The 24,745-nt window shown below is 43.8% G+C and overlaps 1 protein-coding gene across 2 annotated transcripts in view; it reads right to left on the bottom strand.

Moving 5' to 3' along the window:
• LOC135908186 (huntingtin-interacting protein 1-like) overlaps positions 1 to 24,745 on the bottom strand; it is a 131,683-nt gene that overhangs the window by 46,328 nt on the left and 60,610 nt on the right. For both annotated transcript variants that reach the window (XM_065439935.1, XM_065439937.1), the window contains 7 exons: positions 22,210 to 22,360; positions 20,878 to 20,967; positions 18,679 to 18,765; positions 16,921 to 17,031; positions 12,166 to 12,234; positions 8,019 to 8,215; positions 2,620 to 2,709 (listed from right to left, as the gene is read on the bottom strand). In XM_065439935.1, coding sequence (XP_065296007.1) covers positions 2,620 to 2,709; positions 8,019 to 8,215; positions 12,166 to 12,234; positions 16,921 to 17,031; positions 18,679 to 18,765; positions 20,878 to 20,967; positions 22,210 to 22,360 — 795 coding nt within the window. The remainder of the gene's footprint in view (positions 1 to 2,619; positions 2,710 to 8,018; positions 8,216 to 12,165; positions 12,235 to 16,920; positions 17,032 to 18,678; positions 18,766 to 20,877; positions 20,968 to 22,209; positions 22,361 to 24,745) is intronic.

Raw genomic sequence — 24,745 nt, 5'->3', positions numbered from 1 at the left:
GGCGTGTCCATCTGCATTGCTGCCATGGTGTCCATCAGCCTGTCAATTTTCTCCTCGAGGCGAGTTTGCCGGGCCTCGAGGTCTGATGTGGCAGTGGTCGAGGACACTGCGGAGCTTGCGCCGGAGTAGTCGTTCATGCGCTCCGCGAGCTCTGCCAGTTTGTCAAGAGGCATATCATCCGCAGCTGCCAAAACAACGACAAGTGTCTGAGGCAAGCGTTGCAGAAACAGCTCGCGCAATAGTGGACTCTCAGAGTCTTGGGTACGGTCGCCGAGTAGCTGTCGCATCCGATGTAATAGCTGCGACGGTCGGCGATCGCCGAGTTCTTCCGCGTTGAGGAGTTGCTGCAAGCGGCTTCTCTCGGACACGGTTTTGCGTGTGAGCACTATGGCCTTGAAATGGTCGTAGGGCGTGGCCGGATGTGGGGCTCTCATGACGTCGTCGAACTCATCAGCTACCTCGGAGGAAAGTGCTGAGACGACATGCAGGTACATCACACGTTGCGATGTGATGCGCCGCAGATCGAAGAGGGCCTCTACTTGCGTGAACCACACGGCGGGATTCTTCGGCCAAAACGGCGGCAGCCGCAGCTGAGCATTGGAAATGGCGTCCATGGCAGCGCTGGGGGCAGGAATGTCGCCTGGCACTGTTGACTGGGGCTGAAGAGCCGGGGCGTCGTTGCTGACTACTGTAGTGTTCATTTTGTCTTCCATTGCGTGAGCTTGCTACATCTGGGTCACCAAACTATAGGGGCGCGAAATGCGTCCGCTATAGACAGACGCGCGCAGAGAGAAGAGAACGAACTTTGAGAGCAACCGGCGAGCAGCCGAGCGGCAGTGAAACTGAAACTTTATTGTACGTGACTTCCACGCCGAGGAGGCTGGCGCCGCGAACATAAACATCCGCTCGTTGTGCAGACGCTCACGGCGGCGGCGGCGGCGGCGGAATCGGATCCACTACACATACAACATAATTTTGGATATAACAGACTATTCTTCTCCCTTGGTTTGGTCTGCCTATACAGTAAAACCTCATTAAACTGTACCCACTTAAACAGTAGTGTCGTTTTAAGAGTAGTAAAGTCAAATGCCCGACTCAACGGCCATTGAACATAATATGTTTTGTATCCGCATAAACCGTACCAAGTTATTGCGAACGTATCGGTTAACAGGCAGCGTTTGCACTTTTCGTAGCGCAATCACAGCGGTAGGTCGGCCAGGCAGAACAAGCCTCAGAGATCAGAACTGCCTCCAAGCTTAGCCGCAAAGCTGCAGCATATGTCACTTTGAAAACAACAACGACAACCGCAAAATGCATTGTTTTAATAACGCCTTAATTAATATCATAACTATTCAGACAAAAACGGCAACAGGCTGCTATTTTCGGCATCCAGAGAGCGAAGGGTGCGGTGTGATCGAGCCGTCTCGCATGCACTGCAGCGGCGGACAGACGTGGGCTCCATGTTGAACTTGCCTCGTACCGCAGCTCTCGTTTGCGTTACAGGTTAGAGAGTGGCCGTCACTTGTCATGAAAGATAAAATTACGAGCTTATTTGACTGACCACTGTTTTGTATGAAAAACAACAGTAGATGTTTGTATCGCCAGCGGCGGCGATGCGCTCGAGCTGGGCATTTGGCATGGCAGGGTGCTGGCCGGCCAGCTCCCCGTGGGTGTGCCAGCCGTTAATCTTGCCAATCAGCAATTGCCAAAAAAAAAAATAATATTGCCACTTGTAGGCGACCACAGCATCTAGAAAACTGTGGACAGCAATGTGCTGTGCCTTGCATTTGTACAATTGCTGCACAGACCTGCTTATCAGCAATTAATAATTAATTAATTAATTAATTAATTAATTAATTAATTAATTAATTAGCTTTAATTTCAATGCTTTCATTGCTTTGCGATCACCTTCGGGTTAGACAGGGGTGTATGTGAAGCTTTGCCATTTCACAACATATTGCTGCCCGAATTTCGGAGAAAACAGACTTTGGATATCGCGGACCTTCCTCGCTGGATTATTATAGTCCGTTGTTACGAGCATCAACGAAATGAAGAGGTCCTAAAATAGCCACAGTATTGCAGAAAGTGCATTTCAACAGCATGGGAGCTTACGAAATGCATGTTAAAGAACAGAGTGACACTCGACACTGTCGACATGACAGTGGCAAAACTCTTTTCACGCTCGTGAACAGCTGTAGCCATCTTTAAATGATCACTGCATGACAATAAGTGCTCAGGGGCTGCCGCTACACGGGCAGAGTGGCTTTCTCGGTGCACTCTGCCGCTCCATACCGATACAGAGAACAGCAAGGATCGCTGCCTTTACTTCACTGAGGAGCCCACCAAGTGGAGTCCCGGGCCACTCCAATTCGAATAGTCCAGCCCAGAATTCATGCACCATAGCAAGAACCGCATAAAATTTTAAATAAAGCAATCTTGTAATAACAAAAGCTTGCTCTAATTTTCTTATTTATTAAAGTCGTGCTTTGGTAAAAGTGATGTTTTAAACATCTCCGAGCAGTACTCTATTATAACAGCTTGACCTAATGTTTGCCTTTGGCGTTCCATTGAAAGTGTGAGATAAAGGCGAAGCATGCAATGCTGATGTCGGCTTTGCACCTGCATGAGTCCTGTGCAAGCGTCCAGGATCTTGCTGTTCACCTCCAGCTTGATGCCAGAGTCACCCTCCCGTGACTTGTTCAGCATGTCCTGCACAGAGAACATAAAAGTCGCACGGTTTCTCGCACTGCAGTTTCTCCAAAGGAATGTGCACAAGTAGCAGCAGAAAAAAAAAAGGCACTAGAACAGTGGAATTTACTTTAGCCTCGATTTAACACTGCTGAACAACAGTAAAAATAGCTGCATGCCAGATTCAGCAAATTGTAAGAAAAAAAAAGAAAAAAAAGATGGAAAAAAGAATGGGGAAAACACATGCATTGTGGGAATGGATGTCATGTAAAGCACTTTGCAGGTAGCTGGCTATCTGGCATCATTTGAGGTTCCACAGAGTGTTACCAGATGGTGCAACGTGACCACGTGAGGTGGGCAATTGTGTGTGCAATGCAAGCAAGTGCGACAACAGTAGTATGATGGCGCTGGAAATATCATGGCAGCTAATTTATTATACTTCATTGATGTAAAGTTAAAAAACTGTTCAGTTAAAACATGCACCAATCCCGCAGGTACTGACTGCACTGAGTAAACTGAACCGACCTCGAAGGTGATGCAATGTCACATGGCGACTAGCTGCCACAAGGAAAGGACTCTCATGAGCTACATGTCATGCATGTCAACTGTCTCAAAGTGCTATTTTGGATGTGGGAAGGAGACTGGCAAGGTTATTAGTAACACGCGCCATATATGCATCTGTGGGTTAATGCATGCCTTTCAACCGGTGAACTCTACAATTTGTAAAAAAACCCGTAGACACAACACAGGAAGAAGAAAGGGGTAAAAACGCGAATTCCTTTGAAGTTTGCCTTGAGGACACATTCTTTTTGTGGGATACGCACACACTTCATTAGCGACAATTTACCTCTAGATGCAGTGCACAAGCAGCAGCAAAGCCAGAAGAGCTCAAGCTGACAAGCAAATGCTGGTTTTAGATCAGAGTGACCTTCTTTCATTTCACCTGTTTCAGGGGATTGTCAGAATACACTTGCTCTATGCAGGTAGTACTCCTTTGGTGTCCTTTAACAATCAGGAAACTTGAAACGCAATGTTAAGAGACCAACGAGCGAAAGTTTATCAGAAACAGAATTTGTGTTTTGCAGAACTTCACAAAACATTTCGTCAAGTGACAAAACGAGCCTGACAGGAGTGCTAATGAGTAGAGAATCAGGCTGCTCAGGGGAACTCTGCTTTGAAACGCACCACTGGACATGGAATCTCTTTATTGATGAGGCCCCAAACGAGGCTCTAATGAGGCAAGACGGAAACCTACTTACTGTTAAGTGCCTGGTAAGAGGCAAAACATGTGCTATAAATAAAAGTAGGTAGCTTATACGTCAAAAACTTGGTACCTCTTCCAGTAGGACACATATGGCAGGGACACAGTGCAATCAACAGTGTGGTGCCTGTAGGATTGACTAAACACACAGAACTCGCCGTGGTTGCTTAGTGGCTATGTTGTTAGGCTGCTAAGCACAAGGTCACGGGATCGAATCCCGGCCACAGCGGCCACATTTTGACGGGGCCAAAATGTCAAAACACCAATGAATTTAGATTTAGGTGCACATTTAATAACCCCCTGGTGGTCCAAACTATTCCGACGTCCCACACTACGGCTTGCCTCATAATCAAATTGTGGTTCTGGCATATAAGACCCCATAATTTACTAAATGCATAGATCGGTGATAGCCGAAACCTCAGTTGAGACACTGCGAAGAAAAATCCAAGTTTAAGGGTGAACACTAGTTCAAGATGGCTTAGTTATCAGGTGCACCTATGGTAGGCTGGTACCACAACGCTACAAATATTTTCTTGTTGCACTGTGAAGATTGCCACAGCTCTGGGTAACATGGTGTGCTTGGTGGTAAAGTATGCACAATGCATTTACAGCAGACTTCTTTTAATTCAATTCCGGTTAATTCGATTCCGACCAAAGGTACTGGGCAGCGCTCATACATTTATATGGGCCCAAACTTCCATTATTTTGATCTTAAAAATTGACCTTCACCGAATAATTTGAATTTGACTGGTCAGCTTCGCCGCAATACGGCCGCGTTATGCAATGAAGTATACTAAGAATGGAAAGGGGCCACTGTTATGGGACATATTACATATTTCTTAATCATCCCTTTGTAGGACAATGGGATATATACGTCCCACTTTATTTTGTGTGCGAGAATGCTACTCACTAACAAAGGGGCACATTTACCTTATTTGTTTGGTGCTGCCTTCTAGCGAAAGGTTTCAACACTGCATGCGAGGGTATCTTTGGGAATGCGTACTAATTGGCAACTAGCATGCAAAATCTAGAAAAAATTTTTTCATTGATGGAACGCTTCCTAAATGTGGCCCACAATTGCTCGTGAAAAAAAACATTCTCGAGATGCCCAATAGGCGATTCCTCTTTCCTGTATTTTGACTTACATCTTTCGCTCACAATAAGCACCCATTTTTGTATCATGAAGTGATAGCTTGTCTGCAAAACTCGCCCTTGTGAATGCACTTGAAAAAGCATGCATGTGCAAAAAGGCGCTAATGCTGTCAGTGTTCGATACTCTGGCAAAAAGACTGCACAAACATTTTGTTTATGGCCTCTACTGTGCCACTTTGTCTGTCGTGCCTTGGTTGAGAGAAGTGGTTACATATAATTGAGACCCTTGAAAGTCAGTGGGACAGGCAAGTTCCACTTTTTGGAAGAAGCCACATAGGGGGACAGGGGGACAAACAATTCCCGCTTTTTAAAACTATGGGGCTTGTTGCACAGAAGTGTAATTATAGTTGTTAGCTACTTCTAAGCACCTCATTTACTTATGCGCCACGAAAAATATTAACAGTTTTGTTTCACGGGGAAGTGGTCAGAAACCATTTTTGCTTTGAGATCCTAGAGGTTCAATGGGGCATGTGCGTTCCACTTTTTAAATATGAACGGCTTGGTGTAGAGAGGTAAAATTTGCTGTAAACTACTTAAAAGCACCTAATTTATTCGTACCATACAAGAAACTTCAGGCAGTTTGTAAAAAATACATGCTGTCCTACAAAGGGCTATACAGGTGTGCACGCACTGTCTTCAGTCACAGTGTGAGCACCTAGATGACTAATAAACATGCTGGCAGCCAATCAAACTCGTCTCTGATGTTGCTGTGGCAGTTTGAGCCCTCGTTTCACCTGCCATACGTGCCTTTTATACGAGACAGTTGACAAGGCCTAGTGCGCGTTCCTCAAGTATATGCATGCGCACCCATTGTGCACCAAGATGCAGAGAAAACGCATCTGTGTTTCGGTAAACGCAAGGCGGTGTGATGAAAAAACTCAGAAAGTCAAGAGGACGTTCAATGCCAACAAAACAGCAAGGGTCTACCTAAAACTCTGAAGGCCTGCCAGTAAACTTACTATGCATCTTGGTGCTCGTACTGTGACCAGAGATGGTGCATGTACACATGCAAATTAAGGAACACGAGCTATGTCCCGTAACAGTGGCACCTTCCTCAGCTCTGTATAGTTTACCGCATAACACGGCTACATTGCGACAAAGCTAAAGTTAAAGGCAGATACTGCCAAGTGAGTTAACAATGCGTTTCGGCAGTTTTCTTTTTTTTTTTTTCTGCCTTTAGTTTAACTTGAACTGAAGTGAAATGTGCAGCCCGCATCAACAGAACCAGTGCCGACTAACTACACAAACATGCATTGGTTATAGTGGAGAATATAGACATAATAAGCTTGGATGTAGTGAGAGAGAGAGAGAAATTTATTTACAGGAAGGCAGAGAGGTTGGCCTGAGCTATAACTTGCTCTGGCCTGCTACTCTACACTGGGGAAAAGGGACGGGGAGGGAAAGGGCTGATGAATGATGATGATGGCATAAGGAAGAGATGCGTATATAGAAATTCACAAGAGTTGTGGCATCTCTAAAGCCGTGCGTCCAGCCCAGTGGCTTAGAGAAAAGCTATAGCGGCACTTGTTACCAGGGCTGCGCTGTTTGCATGAGGCCAAGGACCTAAAAGAAACTCGTCTGGTAGCAGTCTCTTATGGATCATTGCAATGGAAGAGACAAGCTGCTGTCGTTCTTGCGCGTGCGCGGGACACACGCAAAATATATGTTCAAGAGTTTCTGGCACCTCACAGTATTCACAGTTTGGGCTAGTATCACTGGCACCTATCACATGTCTATAACGGTTGGTGAATGCAACACCAAGGTGAATCCGGTGCACCATGCTCGTGTGGCTTTTTTTGAACTTATGAGGCATACGAAATTTCATTTCTTGGTTCCATTTGCGTAATTGTTTGTGTCGTCAGATGTAGTGCTTGAAAAGGGATAGTAAAAGAATTGAATTGGATACAGCGACAAGCTTGCAATGCCTTCAGCAGATTTCTAATAGTGGCAAAGCAGATCCCTAGGCCTTTTGAAAGGTGTGAGAACTGCTTTATACAGCTTCACTCTCTTATGTTTTTCTGTGGAAACTTGCACCCTGTCAGAACAATCAGCCGCAAAGGTCATGAATGACACTTTCAGCCACAAGCACGCACATGCTTTTTGTCAAATGTTCCCAGGGTCGATTTCTTTTATCGTAGATTTAAAATCATCGCAGTGACTTATTTTAAAAAAAATTTACTGAAATTTTTTACGATGTCTATGAAGTGACAAAAAAATCAACCAGTGCACATCCATGGCGAAATCAAACTGTGTATGTGAGTACACACGAGAACACACGATGGTTGTGTGCCCATCAGAAAAACCAAACGAGTGACAAACTTGCAGTAATCCTTCATCCCATCGCCAAAGAGGCGCAATCAGTTTTTGTGACTCTCAAGAAAGAAAATGTAGGCATGCATAATGTAGCACTGTTTGTACAGGGCAGCATCATTTGTATAACTGATGTAATCGCACCCCTGAGAGCAATATATGAGCGAGCATCAACAGTGACCATTTGAGAGATTAGAAAATAAGTAGACATTAGTTTTTGCCAGTGCAACAAATGGAAGCAGATATGAAAGCAAAATTAACCCCCGAACACCCGCACACGCACAGCAGTTGACGATGCACCTTTGTAAGCAAGCCGTGGAATGAAAACCAAAAGACTACGGCACGAGGACAAAAAAATAAAATTCCTTGTATGCATAAGGGGCAGCAGCACTTGCTGGGCCACGCAGAGCTGAAAAATTCACACATTTTTCAAACATACAGATGGCATAGCAAATATATGGCATCAACCATATATTGTTCTTGAAGAACGCCGCCATACATTTACGTCTTTGACCGTCCAAGCGTTAAACAGATCCGAGTTCTGAGTTGCGCTCTCCGACATCACTGCTCGTAACTCCAGGCTGCCATGAGCCAACAAAGCCCTCACCTGGATGCGCTCGGCGGCCTCGTCGATGGCACGGTCCATCTGTGCCAGCTCGTCTTCCAGAAGGTCTCCCAGCTTCTGGGTGTCCGCCTCGCCCAGGGAAGTGGACAGGGCGCCGCTCGCTCGCGCGACCGTCTCGAGAGACGCGTGCACAGCGTCCGACCGTGCACGCACCTCCTCACCACGAGCTCCTTCGCTGCCTGTGAGGAGGACAAAAGGAAAAGGGCAGAGGTTGAAGCCAATTCGCTTTTCAATCAAAGGAAACATGATGAAATTACTGAAATTAAATTATTAGGTTCGCGCAAATGTTTGATATTTATATTTGACTGAATATTATGGTATTCAAAATTAGCTTCAGCTCAAATTTCAGTATCTGAAATTTTCACTGTGTTCGAAACGAATGAATATAAACTTAAATACATGGACAATTGAGAGTCTCCAATTTCAGTGAGCAAGTTGCAGAGTCATAAAATGGCTCATAGCCAAGAGAAGCCTAAATGAAGAACTTGTTTACAGTCGCTGACCGATTTCCGCATCTGCTCAATTATTCGAATGTCCCTCTCACAGTGCCGTATAACTAATGTATAACGGCGACCAAAGGTTCTGGCACCATAAAATGTCTCACTCAATTTCTCGAACATAGGTAATCCTTGTGCACCCTGTTATTAAAAGTGGCAGCCACGAAGAAAGCCAGTTTAGGTTGTCCCCCATACCCTTGCTTTCGCTGGTGAAATGGTTTCTTGGCCTCCTGAAAGCCGTACGGGTTCAGTGAATAAATTTGTGTTGACTCGACCCTAAACTGAACTTTGGTCACAGAAGCCCAGCAAATCAGTACTGGTTAGGCCTAACATAGCCAAGGCAGGAGTGATGGTAGACGGCAAACAATCATGGGACGTGCACAAGCTAGAGTGAGGGCTGCAGAAGCGACAAGTGTGCCCACTGTGCTCATCTCGGCTCTTAGAGGAAAGAATGGGTTCAAGCGGTCGTGCAGACAGAAAGCACCAAACTGAATTTGCAAAACACAGCCTTACCTGCAGCTGTCTTAACGATGTACAAGGAGTGAGTGCAAAACGTTTCCATCGCCTTAAATGCCCAAAAATTTCAAGTAGACTCACAGACCTGAGTGAAAGTGCGTAAATGAATCTTTTGTGCTGCTCGCGCTGTAAAAAAATTTTCCACTTGCATTTGTGCCTAGAGATTTTCAAAGAATAGCACTGTGAAAATAAACTGATTCCAGAGATGAAACTGTTTAGTTCCTGGTGAATAAGGAACATTTCTTTCATATCTGTCAACACCTGGAACTTGTGTCAAGGTTCCATGCAAATCCTGCAGCTATTCGAACTGTTCGCTTTGAAATTATTTGACAATTACCATTTATTTGCTCTGACTTCGCTTTGAACCAAAAAAGTTATATATTTGTACAAGCCTAAAAATTATGCAACGCAAAACTTTGAAGAAAGTGATATATTAAATAAAGAAATTTTATTACTGTATTTACTCGTATAATGATCGCACTTTTGCATAGTGATCACACCCCTGAATTTTGTCGTCAAAATTCAATTTTTGTTCTTTCCCATGTAATGAATGATCACACTCCGAACTTGTCGCAGTGATATGTCGTGTGCCAAGTCTAGCTAATGAGGATCGCGTTTGCCGTCTGTCGAATGCCGTCCAATGCTACGCGAATGACTCTTGAATATATACCAAGCAGTCTGCAAGCACCAAACGTTCTTAAGCAGATGCTCTATTTCATTCCTTTCATCACTTTCCGCAAGTCCATGAAAAAAAAAAAGCTATAACGAAACTTACCTTGTCTTTATTATTTGTAGGCTTCATAATGGTTTTGGTCAACAACAACAACAACAAAAAAGGTGCCTTTCGATTCTTCTCACCTGCACTCGGGGGCACGCAACAAATCGCGTTCTTTCATATTTTTTTTCTTTATTTCATTTCTTTCATATCTGTCAACACCTGGAACTTGTGTCAAGGTTCCATGCAAATCCTGCAGCTATTCGAACTGTTCGCTTTGAAATTATTTGACAATTACCATTTATTTGCTCTGACTTCGCTTTGAACCAAAAAAGTTATATATTTGTACAAGCCTAAAAATTATGCAACGCAAAACTTTGAAGAAAGTGATATATTAAATAAAGAAATTTTATTACTGTATTTACTCGTATAATGATCGCACTTTTGCATAGTGATCACACCCCTGAATTTTGTCGTCAAAATTCAATTTTTGTTCTTTCCCATGTAATGAATGATCACACTCCGAACTTGTCGCAGTGATATGTCGTGTGCCAAGTCTAGCTAATGAGGATCGCGTTTGCCGTCTGTCGAATGCCGTCCAATGCTACGCGAATGACTCTTGAATATATACCAAGCAGTCTGCAAGCACCAAACGTTCTTAAGCAGATGCTCTATTTCATTCCTTTCATCACTTTCCGCAAGTCCATGAAAAAAAAAAAGCTATAACGAAACTTACCTTGTCTTTATTATTTGTAGGCTTCATAATGGTTTTGGTCAACAACAACAACAACAAAAAAGGTGCCTTTCGATTCTTCTCACCTGCACTCGGGGGCACGCAACAAATCGCGAGCGGCAATGATAGTAGTCACGTTTACACTGACACGTTAGCAGTGTACCCTATTCATAACCCCGACGCTTGTAACACAGCTAAGATATTCACACACCCTTAGCGGAAACGTGCCGTATTAGGACAGTAGTGAAAACAAATGCCGCAGTTTCCGCAGCATGCCCGCCATGTGTTTCTATGTCACTGGCAGCTAAGTGTGCTCACCTCTGTTTCTGTCCCCTCAAAGTGGACATGACTACATTATTGTCGCAAGATTGCTAATATTTATGATATTATTCATCATTGGTACGGAAGAAACTGTTTCAATGCACGTAATGTACTGAGTAATGAGAAGAAAAAAAAAATGCATTCAGCACGTTCGGCTTGCTCTGCTGGCCGCCATTTTTGTTTTGGCGTCCCGCACTGTTACAGCGGCAGCCGCCTACTTGTTGACCTGTTGTCAACCCGCAGCAAACGCAGTATGAAAATTTGTTTTTCTTTTCGCGGGAAATTTAACCCGCGTAATGATCGCACCCCTGAGTTTACGTCAATGTTTTTTACAAAAAAGTGCGACTGTTATGCAAGTAAATACGGTATAACAGGGGTTCACTGTTTCAACGCAACAACAAAGTTATAACAATATGGTGGCAAAGCATACCAAACCATTCTTTTGTGTTAGAGCTCCATTTTTTTTATGTACACATCCTAGTGTTGCCAAATCATCATGACACGAAGTGGAAACCTCTGTTTTTGTGGTGACACCTTGTAAGTCCATGTTCAACCAGAACTTGTGGGTTGATAACGCCAAAGTACGAGTGAAAGTTGTTCCTGCTGTGTGGAGACAAATCGATTCATGCTCTACTGTTTGTGTCACTGTTTATCACTGCACAGATAGATTTTCTTAGGCATGAACCAAACACTCTGAAAAAGGGACAAAAATAAAGGTTCTCGAGCAGATAAGTGTCACAGGTTACAACCATACGTTTCTTCAACAGTGTTTTGCCATGCCTGTCAAACACCATCTGCCACATGGTTTCTGCACTAACAGATCATGCAATCAACATATGTGTCCAACATATGACATGAGCATCACCCGTTGCAGTAGATCAGGCGTTAAGTGTCAGGTACTGGTATAAGTGCAAGCAAGTACCCAATGTCCTCATGATGCAATTGGCTAAGAGCACTCGGTGCCCACTTAACATGACGTGTTTATTTGCTCATTAACTATTTATTTTAACAATGCCTGTCCTCGTAGTAACATTAACACTTACATGTGCATGTGTGTGCACGCACGCACTACCATTAGTACCATTAAGGCGGGATACCATTTTCCTGCCTGTAAAGTAAAGAGAATTAGAAAAATGGGCTTAGATTGAAAGCAGTTTTGCCAGAAGCAGCTAATGGCGATTAAGTTCTCCACTTTAGAACTTTTTGGCATGACAGGAACATACGAACAGTAGAATGTACATTTAAGTCAAAGCTCTCAAAAAACAAAGGAATTATGCACATAACTTCATTAACACGTACGAGCTGTACGATCACATCTACTGGGACGATGAAAAAAGGGGCACGCACCTTCGGTCCTTAGAGACTTGAGAAGTGCCAGGGACTCCGTTCCCAGGAGACGACAAGCTGAGGCGAGCTCTGAAAGATGCCACAATTGCAAGATATGACAGCCTTAATTGAAATGCTGCAGGTGAACATGCGACCTTATATAGACGCAAGTTCGGTAGACTACTTTTCTAAAGCTCCTTCAGAGTTTCGTTGGTAGAAAACAATTCCTTGCTGGAGAGAAAATTTAATTTTATACACTAGCTGCAGTGCTCTTGATGTGGTGAGAATGTGTATATAAAACAGTGTAGTCAATTCTCATTATAACGAAGCTGCAACTGACATGACAATACTTTTGTTATAAGTGTATATTTTTTCCACATTAATATCATCAAGAAAACCTTTTGATTTACTTTGTTACATCCTACAATTTGATGTATTCTTTAAACACACTCGAACATCATTGTGACAAAGTCACATAAGGCACAAAAAAAAAAACCTTGCAATCGCCTAGATTTCTTAGAAGCATTCCAAATGACACCAGCAAAAACAAAACCCCAACCAGGACTACGTGAAACAAGCTCAAGTGAGATGCCGTCGACGTGCCAGGAAAAGGTATTCCATTGATTTTGATGGCCTGTTGGCAGCCTACCATGCCTTTACATGGTATCTAAACAATGCTTTGTTACAAACATGTTTTTGACTGCCACTACAGTCTGCAAGTGTGAAATAGGCATGGTCATAAGCATGTAGGCTTGCCAACTGTGGGTCAGCCAAGCCAAGCTGGTAGGCTAACATGCGCATGTGTGTCCAGAATGTGATGTTTTCAGTCGCTCTTGTCGAGTACAACAGAACCTTGTTGATAAGATCCCATTTCACACAACTTTCCAGCACCAATGTTCGGAATCAAAAACACGAAAAATGACCCAATGCAGTTGTACATCTTTTTTACTGGTTATTACGTTCCCGGAAAACACGATCGTTCGGCACAAACTTTCAGTATGTGGCCAGACTGAATCATATCATATGTCTTCCAGCCAACAGATGCTCTGTGAAAAATAAACGGGGCGAGGCACGCGAGACTGAGAGCAGTACATGCCCGCAACGGCAGCTTCGCTGCAGTACTTGCCTGCCAATGTCACAGGAAAATGCAGCCACTAACTCGGTTTAGTTTACCGGTATCAATAAATCCCTTCATAGGTCACCGCACGTTGCCATCTACAGCTACTAGACTCGTGCGCGACCAATGACGGTGCTGCTTATGGCGCTTCGGTGACGTCGGACGGGGAACTCACTTTTGTCGTCTGCTACGTTCTAGCTAGAATGACTTCCGTTTTCATTCATTTGTGCGCGCTCCGACTGCAAGCTCGCATAGCACAGTGCTCTCCAATTACAATTTGCATTTTTTCCTAGTGTTAGTTTTACGATTGCCAGCATTAGGAGGACAACAAACATTATACATTTAAGGTATCTTCTGTGTAACCATCCGATGTACTAGCCCAGCGGTTATGGCACTGCGCTGCTAAGCTCGACGTCGCTGATTTGACCCCTTGAATCGACATTGTTGATTCGACTCGACATCGCAGCTGGAACAATTTGGATGGGAATGAATTGCAAAAAAGCTCTTGTATGCTTAGATTTAGGTGCAAGGTAAGGTGGTAAAAATTAATCCATAGTCCTCCACTACGGCATGCCTAATAATCATATGGTGATCATGGGCAGGGACAAAAACTCATGACTCAGGCATAAAACATCGCACCAAGCAAGTAAATGAGAGTCTACGTTTTGTAAATTAAGGCCAATCACAGGGCTCAAGCGTGCAAATGAGGCAGTTGGGGGCCCACCATTCTGATGGGCATTGGCGTCGCGAGTTGCAACAATTCTCGCTAAATGGGCATGTCAAAACTTCCAGCGAAAATGCTAAGCCTGAAGAAGCTGCTGACCCAAGCCAAATTGGGGGAACGCGACAGTAAGCTTGCCGAAGCAGCAAAAACGAAAGTGCACCTCTCAGGCTGCTTGGGCCCCGTTATATTAAAATCTTGTAGATACACACATCGTTACATTGCAGTCATCAATACATAGTGTTCTTTGGACAAGAAGTTATGAAAGTAAAATACTTTGTTATATTCAGAGTTTTCTTATGGTGAACTTTGCTAGTCGAACCCAACTATGACGAACTCGTTTACATCGAATAATCCTGTGTATTGAAGAATTTCTGAACACGTTATAGTTACAATGAGTATATATAGCAAAAATTGTACTTACATTGAACAAAAATAGCAGCAATTCCCAATATATCGAACGTCAAGCGGTGCAAAAGTGCCCCAAGAAGCTGGCTTTCCCTTGCAGCAGCGGGGAAAGTCGGGAGCGCGGCTACATTCATTCGTTCTCCCTACTGCGACCGTGCCATGTCGGGCGAGCCATCGACACCCCCCTGCAATAAATTATCCTGGCCTGCCCGCAGCCCTTGCTCAGACAGCCAATCGGAGGCTCTTGTGCCCTCGTCATGCAGGCATGAGCAAGTGTGAGCAGTCTTGCTGCTTTTCTTGTTCGTTGTGTTTGCGCCTTGTGGACCTTCTCCCACAGTGTTGCTGTGATGGCTAGTGCGAAGCGGCAGAATTTGCCTTTCGCCGTGAAGCTCGAAATCATAAACAAAGTTGAACGTAGTGAGATCTCGAATGTTGCCGCAGTGTACAAGATTCCGAGGAGCACTCTCAGCACGATCTTGAAGAACAAGAGGGAGATTAGGGCTGAAGCAGACAAACAGCCCAGTGCTCGTGGTGCCTGTTCTGCACAGGAGCCGAGGGACGAGGCGGACTACCGGCAAGGCGGAAACCAAAACAATGTTTATTCCCACTCCCCAAAGCCCCTTATAAATATTTGGTCATATCAGATTGTAGCGCCACCTTGTATACACAGGTGGCGACCTCTACAGTGCCCGACACGTAGACATGGCGCCACAAGCACCATGTGTACACGAGGCTCGTGGCGCCATAAGACATCATGGAGGCCATGTACAAGTGGTTCATCTGAAACTGCTTCAGATGTGCCGGCTTCCGTGTGCCTAGTGATGACTCTGAAAACTCTCAGTGCAACAAAGCCACTGCCAGTGTTGCTGAAGTTTGGAGCGAGCTGTTAGAATTTCCAGATGCAGTTGACGGACTAACCGTCGGCGAGTTTGTGAGTGCGGATGATGGTGTCGCGACCACAGGAGAGCCCAAAAAGAAGACTACACTGCCGACATTGTACTGAGCACAAGTGAAAGTGGGCACAATGAGGAAAGCAACGATGATCTTTTGCCCACATTCTCCGAGGCAGTTGGCGCACTCGCACTAATCTGGAGCTTCTGTGTGAATCTGGAAGATTGCAGACTAGCTGCTCGGACTCTTTACACAATGTGGAGAAGTACGTGCTGTTGCAGGCAGCAAAGTTGCCCAAGCAGAAGATACAGGACTATTTCATGTGAAACTAAGCTAGTTTCACCTATGAAGTGCTTTTATAAATGGTATGTGCTTTTATGACGTCCAAATCTTTAACAGGCTTATACAAATTATGCCCTACATCGAACTGATGGGCGTTTTTTTGCGAGTTCGATATAATCGGGTTCGACTGTATCAAGGTCTAACTGTATTTGTTTTTCACGATTTAATGAAGTGATTTCGTGACACGGTTTCAATTTAACGAAGTTTTCGTTCATTTCAAGCATGTACTTGAAGCCTGTATAGTTGGTAAATGTGCCGAGTCGAATTCACAGGAGTGGAATTAACAGAAGTCTACGGTATATTAAAGTGATGGCATCCCACTCTCAAAGACACCTGTGCAACGAGCATGGCTGCTTGATGGACAAGGATACTAAGGATAGTAGGGTTGCTATGAAGTTTCCACTGGGGTGCAATAATTATACACTATCGAACGATTATGAACAAGATACACTGTGCCATGGTATCATTCAGCATTGCGGGTAGGCAGTGAGGTTGCTACTTCATGTGTCTGCTGATGCACCCACAAGGTTTCATGATTTTATATTATTTCGTGATTCATAAGGTTCCATGATGGCATGCGGATATAGCAAAAATTTCCACAAGAAAGTTTTCACTAACTTTGGCAGTCACCTCTGATGGTTTCTCCTACAATTTTTCTGTACTGTTAGAATGGCACCAATGTTGCCCGAGGCAGCAATGGAGTTTGTGTAAAGTTGTTCGTTTTGTGACTTGGCCCATGGATGGGCATGTGGAGATGTCGAGAGCTGCAAGGACTGAAAACAGCTGTTGCTATTGTAACGAAAAAAATTGCGGCAGAAAACACCAAAGATGATAGTCAAAGTCAGCGATTGATTTCCAGCTTCCTGTTGCATTTCTCATGTCACTCTTCTTGACAGCACAATGAAGGTGTGGCGCTTCATTGCGATGCTGTTTTCTCTATCCTACCTTCTCGATTATGATAATGTGATAATGCACTTATGTAGCATTCCCATTGCGTTTTAAAAAGGTTAATTTGAGGCGGGTATGCGCCAGCCTTGTTCGTATCTGGCAAGTGCAACTGGCTTGATCTTCAATGAACACTGGTTGGGTGATGCCGGTGATGTCACGCACAGTAATGCACTGTGGATGCAGCAGTTGCCACCTGGTGTGCCCTTTCGTCGCCTCACTCCTTCCCTCCCCACTATTTGCTCTCCTTCTTTTCATCTGTGTTACCCTTTCCAGTTCTGCCTTGTTAGATCTTCTATCTAAAGTAAGTGAGGTAGCTAAGGAAAGACTTAAAAGAGTCTAGGCTTCTCACCATCCCCGAGCTCGATGTTGGGCGACACTTGCGACACGCCCTTGCCGGCTGCCATCAGCTGTGACACCACGTGGGCCAGGGGACACACTGAGCAGATCAGCTCGTCTGCATCTGCGATGGGACCAGGTCAGAAACACTTCCAGCACATGTTGCGAGCAATGCCATGGATTAGCAAGCGATGACTCATGCCCAGATCTTGGAGACAAGAACATTCTAACGAGGTATTTCACATACCCTTCAGTAGACACACTGTACGCAAGTAAGAAAAAGAGCAGCTTAAGTGTTGGTTCTCGACTGGTATTGTAGTCGGTATACAAAATGTGGATGCTCTTTAAAGAAGCTGTAAAACATGTTTAAACGTGCATGGAATACATAAACACACTCATCACAGAAGTGCTGGGCCGATTTGAACAAGATTTGTTGTCTTTGAGAGAGTCAAGCACTACCAACTAAGGAAAGCAAAACTTTCATTTAAAGTGTCTAATTTTTTACTAAGATATCCGAAGTTTACAAATTCTTTACTTTTCACCAAAAATTGGTATCACAGTTCTGTAAACTGCATCAGTTAGAGAATCTAAAATGGACAAATTTTATACGAGATTCAACAGCTTACATAAAATTGTTACAATGATTACAAGGGTTCTGTGAGATCCTTGTTCTCAAATTAGTGGTACAATTTGGATCAATGTATAATACATAAATTTTGTAGACTTCAGTGTCTCAATAGACTTAGATGTATTGTAGACTTTAAAAGTATAACTTTTTATTGCCGAGTTACAGAGTTGTAAACTTGAATCTTTTAGTTTTACTTCCGTAATTTTTAAGAATATCTGTCAAAAGAATTGATGGCATAAACAAAAAATAGACACCCTACAGCAGATTTTAACTTTTCCTTTTATGTGCAACAAACTTCATTAATACTGGCACACTGAAGGCCGAGAAAAAAATGATTTATTCCTTTCCATGTACTCAGACAGGAGCTCCCGAGGTAAAGCTTTCTCCAAGATATGCTCACAAATGCAATTCTGGGATGTGTTCATCTCATCAGAAGGCCAGCTTAACATGAATGCGCTGAATCTATGGGAAGTAAATAAATGTCCCCAAATTTTTCAACTCATATGAAAATTCACTTCTCATTGATTACTTATATCAGATGTTTAATACCCGAAAGCAAAACGAGAGCTGTGAAGGAGGCACTCCAAAACAATTTGGACTGCCCGGGGTTCCTTAATGTACATCCAAAGCACAGTAAATGAACATTTTTGAATTTTACCCCTAGGGAATGTGGCAAGAAATTAAATTCGTGACTTTGTTCAGAAGCAGAACACAATAGCCACTGAGTCACTGCTGCAGTAGAATTCAGTTTAACCGAGTCTGTCTTGAAGGAGTCCAGTATTATTCTACGAAAAGCTGACTAAGTTGGTAAAAAAACTACCGCAGGCACTGGTGGTTGAATGGTTGAATTACATACGGTTGTTTACGAATTTTTCCAAATGTTTCTCTTCCAAATTGTTAGGCCCAAATTAGCGCATTCAATGTAATGAAATTTTTACGTAACGAAGAGTGCTAACTTTAATGACATCATTATATTGTTGTTCAACTTTTGAACGTGCCTGAACAATCATTACCAGCTTCCCCAAATGTTCTGTTAGCATATTTATGAACTAGTTTTACTGCTAGCCAGATCCCACACTGACAGAACGACATGCAATTAGTCTGAGCTACAGTCGTCCATTCAAAAATGGAGCAATCACAAACCTTCCTTGTTTCCTTCAAACTTCTCAAAGCCAGCTTTGAGCTTGTCCAAGGCCTGCGACACCACGAGCGTCTGCTGCAGCAAGGTCTCTGAAAAAGCCCAAAAAGGGAGCTCGCAAACACAGCAACAAAGCCTTTCAGCACTGGCTTCAAACGCTGTAAGAAAAACAATAGATTTGTCTGAAAGTCATCTTATCTCAACAACCTTCCCTGAAGTGTCCTAAACTACAATTTCTTTTTTTCCTGACCCGTATTTCACTTATCTTTCCACTTATTTCAGATAAGCAGGTAAAGGAGTTTTTATGATACACAACATAACAATAATATGTACGCACCATGCACATGCACAGCTGCCAAACGGTCAAATTTACACTACCAGCTTATTTAAACACCTAAGAGCATACTAAGGGAGCTTGTTGTTGGGCTAGCTAGTACGTGGTACAGTGGAACTCCGATTATACAATTTTCTCAGGACCCCATAAGAACGCATAACCAAGGAGTTGTATAATCCAACCAACCAGGAGTTGTATAATCCGACCAGAATTTCCGTTACTTGCAGGCATGCACTCCAAAAGGAGGTGGCAGGGAGGTGGGCCGAGAAAAGAGCGCTATACGCCCTCGATGAGCTATATGAACCGGACGCGGCCCGGTGTCAGAGATGAGTTTGAGACCACTGCCTCACAAGCTGCAAGGCAATACAAACCCATTTTTTGCTTGGCCTGTTCTCCTAGACGCACTTCACCCTGTTTGCAGTAATTGTGCTATTAGAAAGAGCTTTCGCATTCTTTTTATGAAGTGCCCCTTGGGTATCATTGCTTTACAGGGTACAGAGCCAAGGCTGAAGCACAAAGCTTTCTTATCGTTTTGGTCTGCCAACCGCAGTGACCGCTGCACTGCGTCACACCATGGGCCTTGTACAGGAAGCCCAATGTATTTCACCATAGATGTCGAATGCATGAGAACAATAATGGTGGCTGGTAAAAGTACTATGCTCAAGATTGGCACTTAGAATGCTTCATGTTTGCACTGAGTTGGCCATACACGAGCACAGTTATTTCAGTTCCTGTGCCAAGTAATCAGATGATGAGCAGCTTTTCCTATTCACACTGCAAATAGTATAAAACACATAAATCCAATGACGCCGCTGCTCTTTGTCAAGTGGGAACTGATGCGGTTGGAATAGTTCGTAACCCCACACGCAGACACCATAGCTGGTGATGCACCCCACCATGTTTGTACAGCCAAAAGTTTCCGCTTTCTATAGTTATTGTTGCAGCCGAAGACTCCACCACGGTTCCCTTGTGACCTTGTATCAGCTGACATTGTTTGAACTAACTAAACTTTTTGTATTAATCATGTGAATTTGAAATGCATGGGGCACTGTATACTTACCAGGCCAATCAAAACTTTTAAGATTTGTTTGAATGAGCTGGAATTGTGGATTATCAGAGATGTAATAATCATTGGTAAATTGTACTTCTTCCTATTCTGCCAATGGCTTCATTTTCGACAGTACATGACACTACATGACTTATGATGCTGGAGCTAAAATTGATAAGAAGTATGTCCGACTTGACTTCCCTTATCATGATATTGCAGAGCCCAACTGACAGCAAAGACACGTCGTTGAGACCTGACATCGCACATACTATCCAGCGCTGTTAGTTTCACATTGGCTAACTAAACCCGATTTCTAATTCAACCGCTTTTCAAAAACTCCTCTCAGGCCAAGAAATTTTTTTAATCCAAAGATTGGCTAATTTGAAATAATTTTGCATGTCCTGTGCGTGGTCAAATTTACGGAAGTCAACTGTACCCACATGGTATCGGCACAAAAAATATTCAGTTATACCCAGCTATTGCATAAACAAACACTCAGTCATAGTTATAAAAATAGAGCAATCTCACAAGCAATCTGGTAAAGCACAGCTAAACTGCCTTTGACTGGAAAACAAACAATCAACGCACAGCCCTGTACATCAATCAAGGCAGAGTAACTGTCTAGCAGACAGAGAATTAAAATTTCAGCAATTGAGTGCCATAGTTTGTCCCTGCAATGTCATGCTCGACATTGTGCTAGCAATGGCCTCTTTTCTTGGTGCAAGATTAACTATGCTCGCTAGTCAAGTTACACAACAAATGCCATAATACAGCACCGTCACAAAGTCAATGAAATCAACAAGAAAAAGAGCCAGCACTCACCAGGTGTGCCCATGTAGCCCTGACGGCCGGGCCGGTCCATGTCCTCAAGCGAGGCACCCACGATAGCCTCCCCTTCCTGTACCACTCCCGCTGGCCACAAAAACACAACAAAACAAAGTTATAACTTCTAAAGGGCTGGTGGCATGTCTGATATCGAAAATAAAAGAGAAGATGCGACATAAAGAGCTTGCAATCACAACTCAAATGAAACTTGCTGTTGGGCAAGGTGGTGCTTGCATGCCATGGTATATCGCTAAGTATGGACAGCTGGGCTAGTTGGCTGTGGTTAGGATAATGAAACATCGTTCCAGCGCACAATTGAACACAGACGAGAAAAGAAAGGCAACACGAACGCCGGCGTTCGTGTTGTCTTTCTCTTTTCGTCTGTGTTCAATTGTGCGCTGGAACAATGTTTCATAATGCCGTGGTACAGTCAGTGTGAAGAATACCAGCGCGAACAAAAACACACACGAACAACTGCCACAGTGGTTTTCTTGTGTCTGTGTTCTTTGTGCCAGCTATACTACGGCATAACTTGTACAATCTGCTGGGAACTATACACAAGGTGCCTTGGGCCTGCACACAAATATTGGCAAAGCAATTTTATTTTTGAACTTTTTTAGCACTTCTGAGACTGCACTACCAGCTGAAAAAGTTGCTATCGAGAAACATAATGCTGCCAAGCCACCTTTTCAGCTTGCAATGTGTCTGCAAACAAGACAGGAACTAAACAAGTCAATTAGTGCAATAAAAGACACAGACACAAGAAAGCGAGGCAAAGACAAGCGGTTGTCTGAAAAACCAACTAGCCCAACAAATAATTCTTCTAGAAGACACAAACTAGCTTGTGTAAAACAACGAAATAGTGCTGGGAAAAAGATGTGAAAGGTAAACTGCTATGTTTTGTATGCTTCCCTTCATACAATTTTACTGGGTTGAGATCCTCTGTTAAGCGCAGGTGTATGCCTTAGACCTCAATCCTTAGTTTTCTTTTCTAAAGGAAGCTGTAAAGTGAATAAACTATCATAGTTTTCTGTTTATTGTGTTGTCACCATGATCAATTGCATTGTCATGAGAACACAACACAGCCTGTACAGCTGTAACCTGCTCTCAACATATTTCTATTTTTGTTCTTATTCATCCCTTTAGTTACTTCAGCTGCCATGTATAATCCTTCCAGGACCTTCTGGCATGGCTTAGCGATTTCACGGCTACCTCTGCCTGCCAGAAAGCACAGCTGATCACGGGACCTGCAACTTTTTGTTTAACTGCTCTCCCCAAATGCTTTATCATTCAGAAGGAAGTCGGGGTGCAGAGGGCTGCCCTGCTTACCAAGCATGCGCAATAAGGCCACAAGAGCCTGCTGCTGCAGCCTCTGCTGCGCCTGGGCATGGCTCTCTCCGAGCGCCGCCATGGCCGTCTCCTGCTCCTGCCGGTCGCGCGCCATCTCCGCCTGAAGCTCTTTTACCCGCTCTTCCAGGCTCTGGTGTTCCATACACGCACACAAGTGACAAGGATAAGGCAAGTGAACACCGCTGCTTCTGGTCAAACTGAGCAGTAATTCCATATGTGAATGGGAAGTGAGAACATGGGGAAAACTCACAACAGGGTGTCTTTAGCAGATGGGGACAATGTTACCATCATGAAAAGGAAAGAGCACCCATTCAGACTGTAGTGTGACACGACATAGAAAACCCACATAGGTCTTGAAAAGAATGGCTTGAAGGCAAATGAACATATAGCCTGTGTACGAGGCTCTATACCAGTGTTCTCCCTATAGCTCTAGTTTACCGCCGACCATTCCGGTTGACTGGTGAAAATTTCTGGCTTTCTGATTTCTTTTTTCATGATCCACGGGTGTTCTTATCAAGTAGGAAATTATTAGAAAGAAAGAAATTAGTTGAGAAAATTACACTTTTCTAGTGCACTGTCGACGAAAATCGGCTAGAATATTAGCTGTTGAGAGATGCCATCACAGTGCAGAGCATGCAAGCAGCACAACTTTCCTTTGACGCAATGCCGCCATTACTGAACCATATTAAAAAGGAGAGATGTGAACTTCCCATAGCCACAGCATCATACTTCGCTGTGCAGAAGTAAAAGCAAAAGAAGCACATGAAAAATAGAAAAAGAAGCGTAACGACTCATCAGTGCTGCCACGTGGACACAGATCTGAATTGCTGGTGCACGTTTCGCACAAATTATGACAGCAGCAAGCTATGCATTTCTTTGTACCAGTGAAGTTTTGTGATTGCAGTAGGATACTACGTCGTTGGCTCATGTTTCATTAATGCACCCAAAGCAAAATATTCGTGAATTTATAATTCAAAATTATGGAATGGTGAGAGAGAGGGGGAAGGGGGGGGGGGCTTATTTGTGTGTTTAACACCCCTCTGGTCACAATATGTCAACCTCTCAAACATTTCTGGGGAGAACCTTGCTCTCTCTAATCTCCAGGGAACTCATATGGGCCTCTCTTGTGGCTTCATGCTACAGTATGGCGGAAGCCAATGTTCTCAATTTGCTCGTTGTTACAGGAGCCCATGGTTAAAATACTCGGTTTACAAAGAAGGGGCGAAGAAGAAGACAGATGCAGCACTGCCCGTCTGTCTTCTACATTGTCTCATCCTATGCACTGCTTGTTTTATAGGAGTAGTCACATGACAACTACCTCCAGGGCTAGTTCGCCATGCGGCTGATTAGGCGCTCGCCGCAAAGACACCAACTACAGCTACACGTAATCATGGTTTTACCGGTAGGTAGTCAAATGACATTGTCAACTTTTCTTGTGTGTTAAATAAAGGACACGATCGTGGAAAGCCCCTGCAAAATGTACTGGCAAGCGTCGGAATGCACCGAGCAATTTGCTGTAATAGCTGTACACAAACCAGTTTCGGTTTCGTTTGAGATGTATGTGTATAAGTTGTGACGTCGTGACACAGAAGGCGGCTATGTGGGAGCAGGGAATCGCACTCACTTAAGCATTTGTTCCAGTTCGCTCGGTCGTCTGCTGTGCTGCTACTCACTGCATGCACCAATGTAGCATTACAACAGACGGCCGAGCAAGAAAGCGCGAGTGCCAAAATGTCACGGAATTCTGCGCCCAAGTGACCACCTTTTGCGCCACATCACGGCACACACACACGCACCTATTGGGTATTTGCTTGTAAAGTGCTTGGTGCATTCTGAAGCTCACCAATATACTTCGCAGCGCTTTTCCAGGTCCAAGACTTCTAAATGAGAAAAATAAATAAATAGGAATTTAAATATTGTGTCAGTACTCCTTTTTACCTGTAAACACAAACCAACTTTCTTTTTTTGTAGTATTACAACAATCACTGCGTTATTTTACCTCTACCATTCCAGGCCACCTGCAAGTTTCACACATTCCACCTGATGCACCGCATACGTACCACACCTGGCAGACTGAGTGAGTGCTCACAAAACTGGCAAGTGCTACAGCCAGAGGCGATAACAGAAAGCGATTAACATTGTTCTGAAATACCCTAATACTTGGAAAATGGCTGCAGGTCCAGAGAACAGCACAGCAATGAAACTGGGCTGCGTGTCAGAGGTGTCACTGTCTATGCTGATGGACGCATCACAGCAAAAAATTGCAGCAGAAGCCACTTATGGCTACCTATGAGAATATGACAGCATTTTAACGTTACACTGCCTTTTGACACTACTCATAAGTTTGCATGGGTTCATTGTCTATAGATTTATAATGGCTATGGTGATTCTGATGCTACGTAGATGATCACGTCTACAAATGAGGATAACACATCTTCAAAATTTCAAGTTTCATTTATTTCTTGTGAATATGCGACCAATCACACCTTTAGTCCTTCGAGTGGGTATTACATCA

The sequence above is a fragment of the Dermacentor albipictus genome, chromosome 2 (assembly GCF_038994185.2).
Source record: "Dermacentor albipictus isolate Rhodes 1998 colony chromosome 2, USDA_Dalb.pri_finalv2, whole genome shotgun sequence".
Taxonomy (NCBI): Eukaryota; Metazoa; Arthropoda; class Arachnida; order Ixodida; family Ixodidae; genus Dermacentor; species Dermacentor albipictus.
This window is presented reverse-complemented; position numbering and strand designations above follow the sequence as displayed.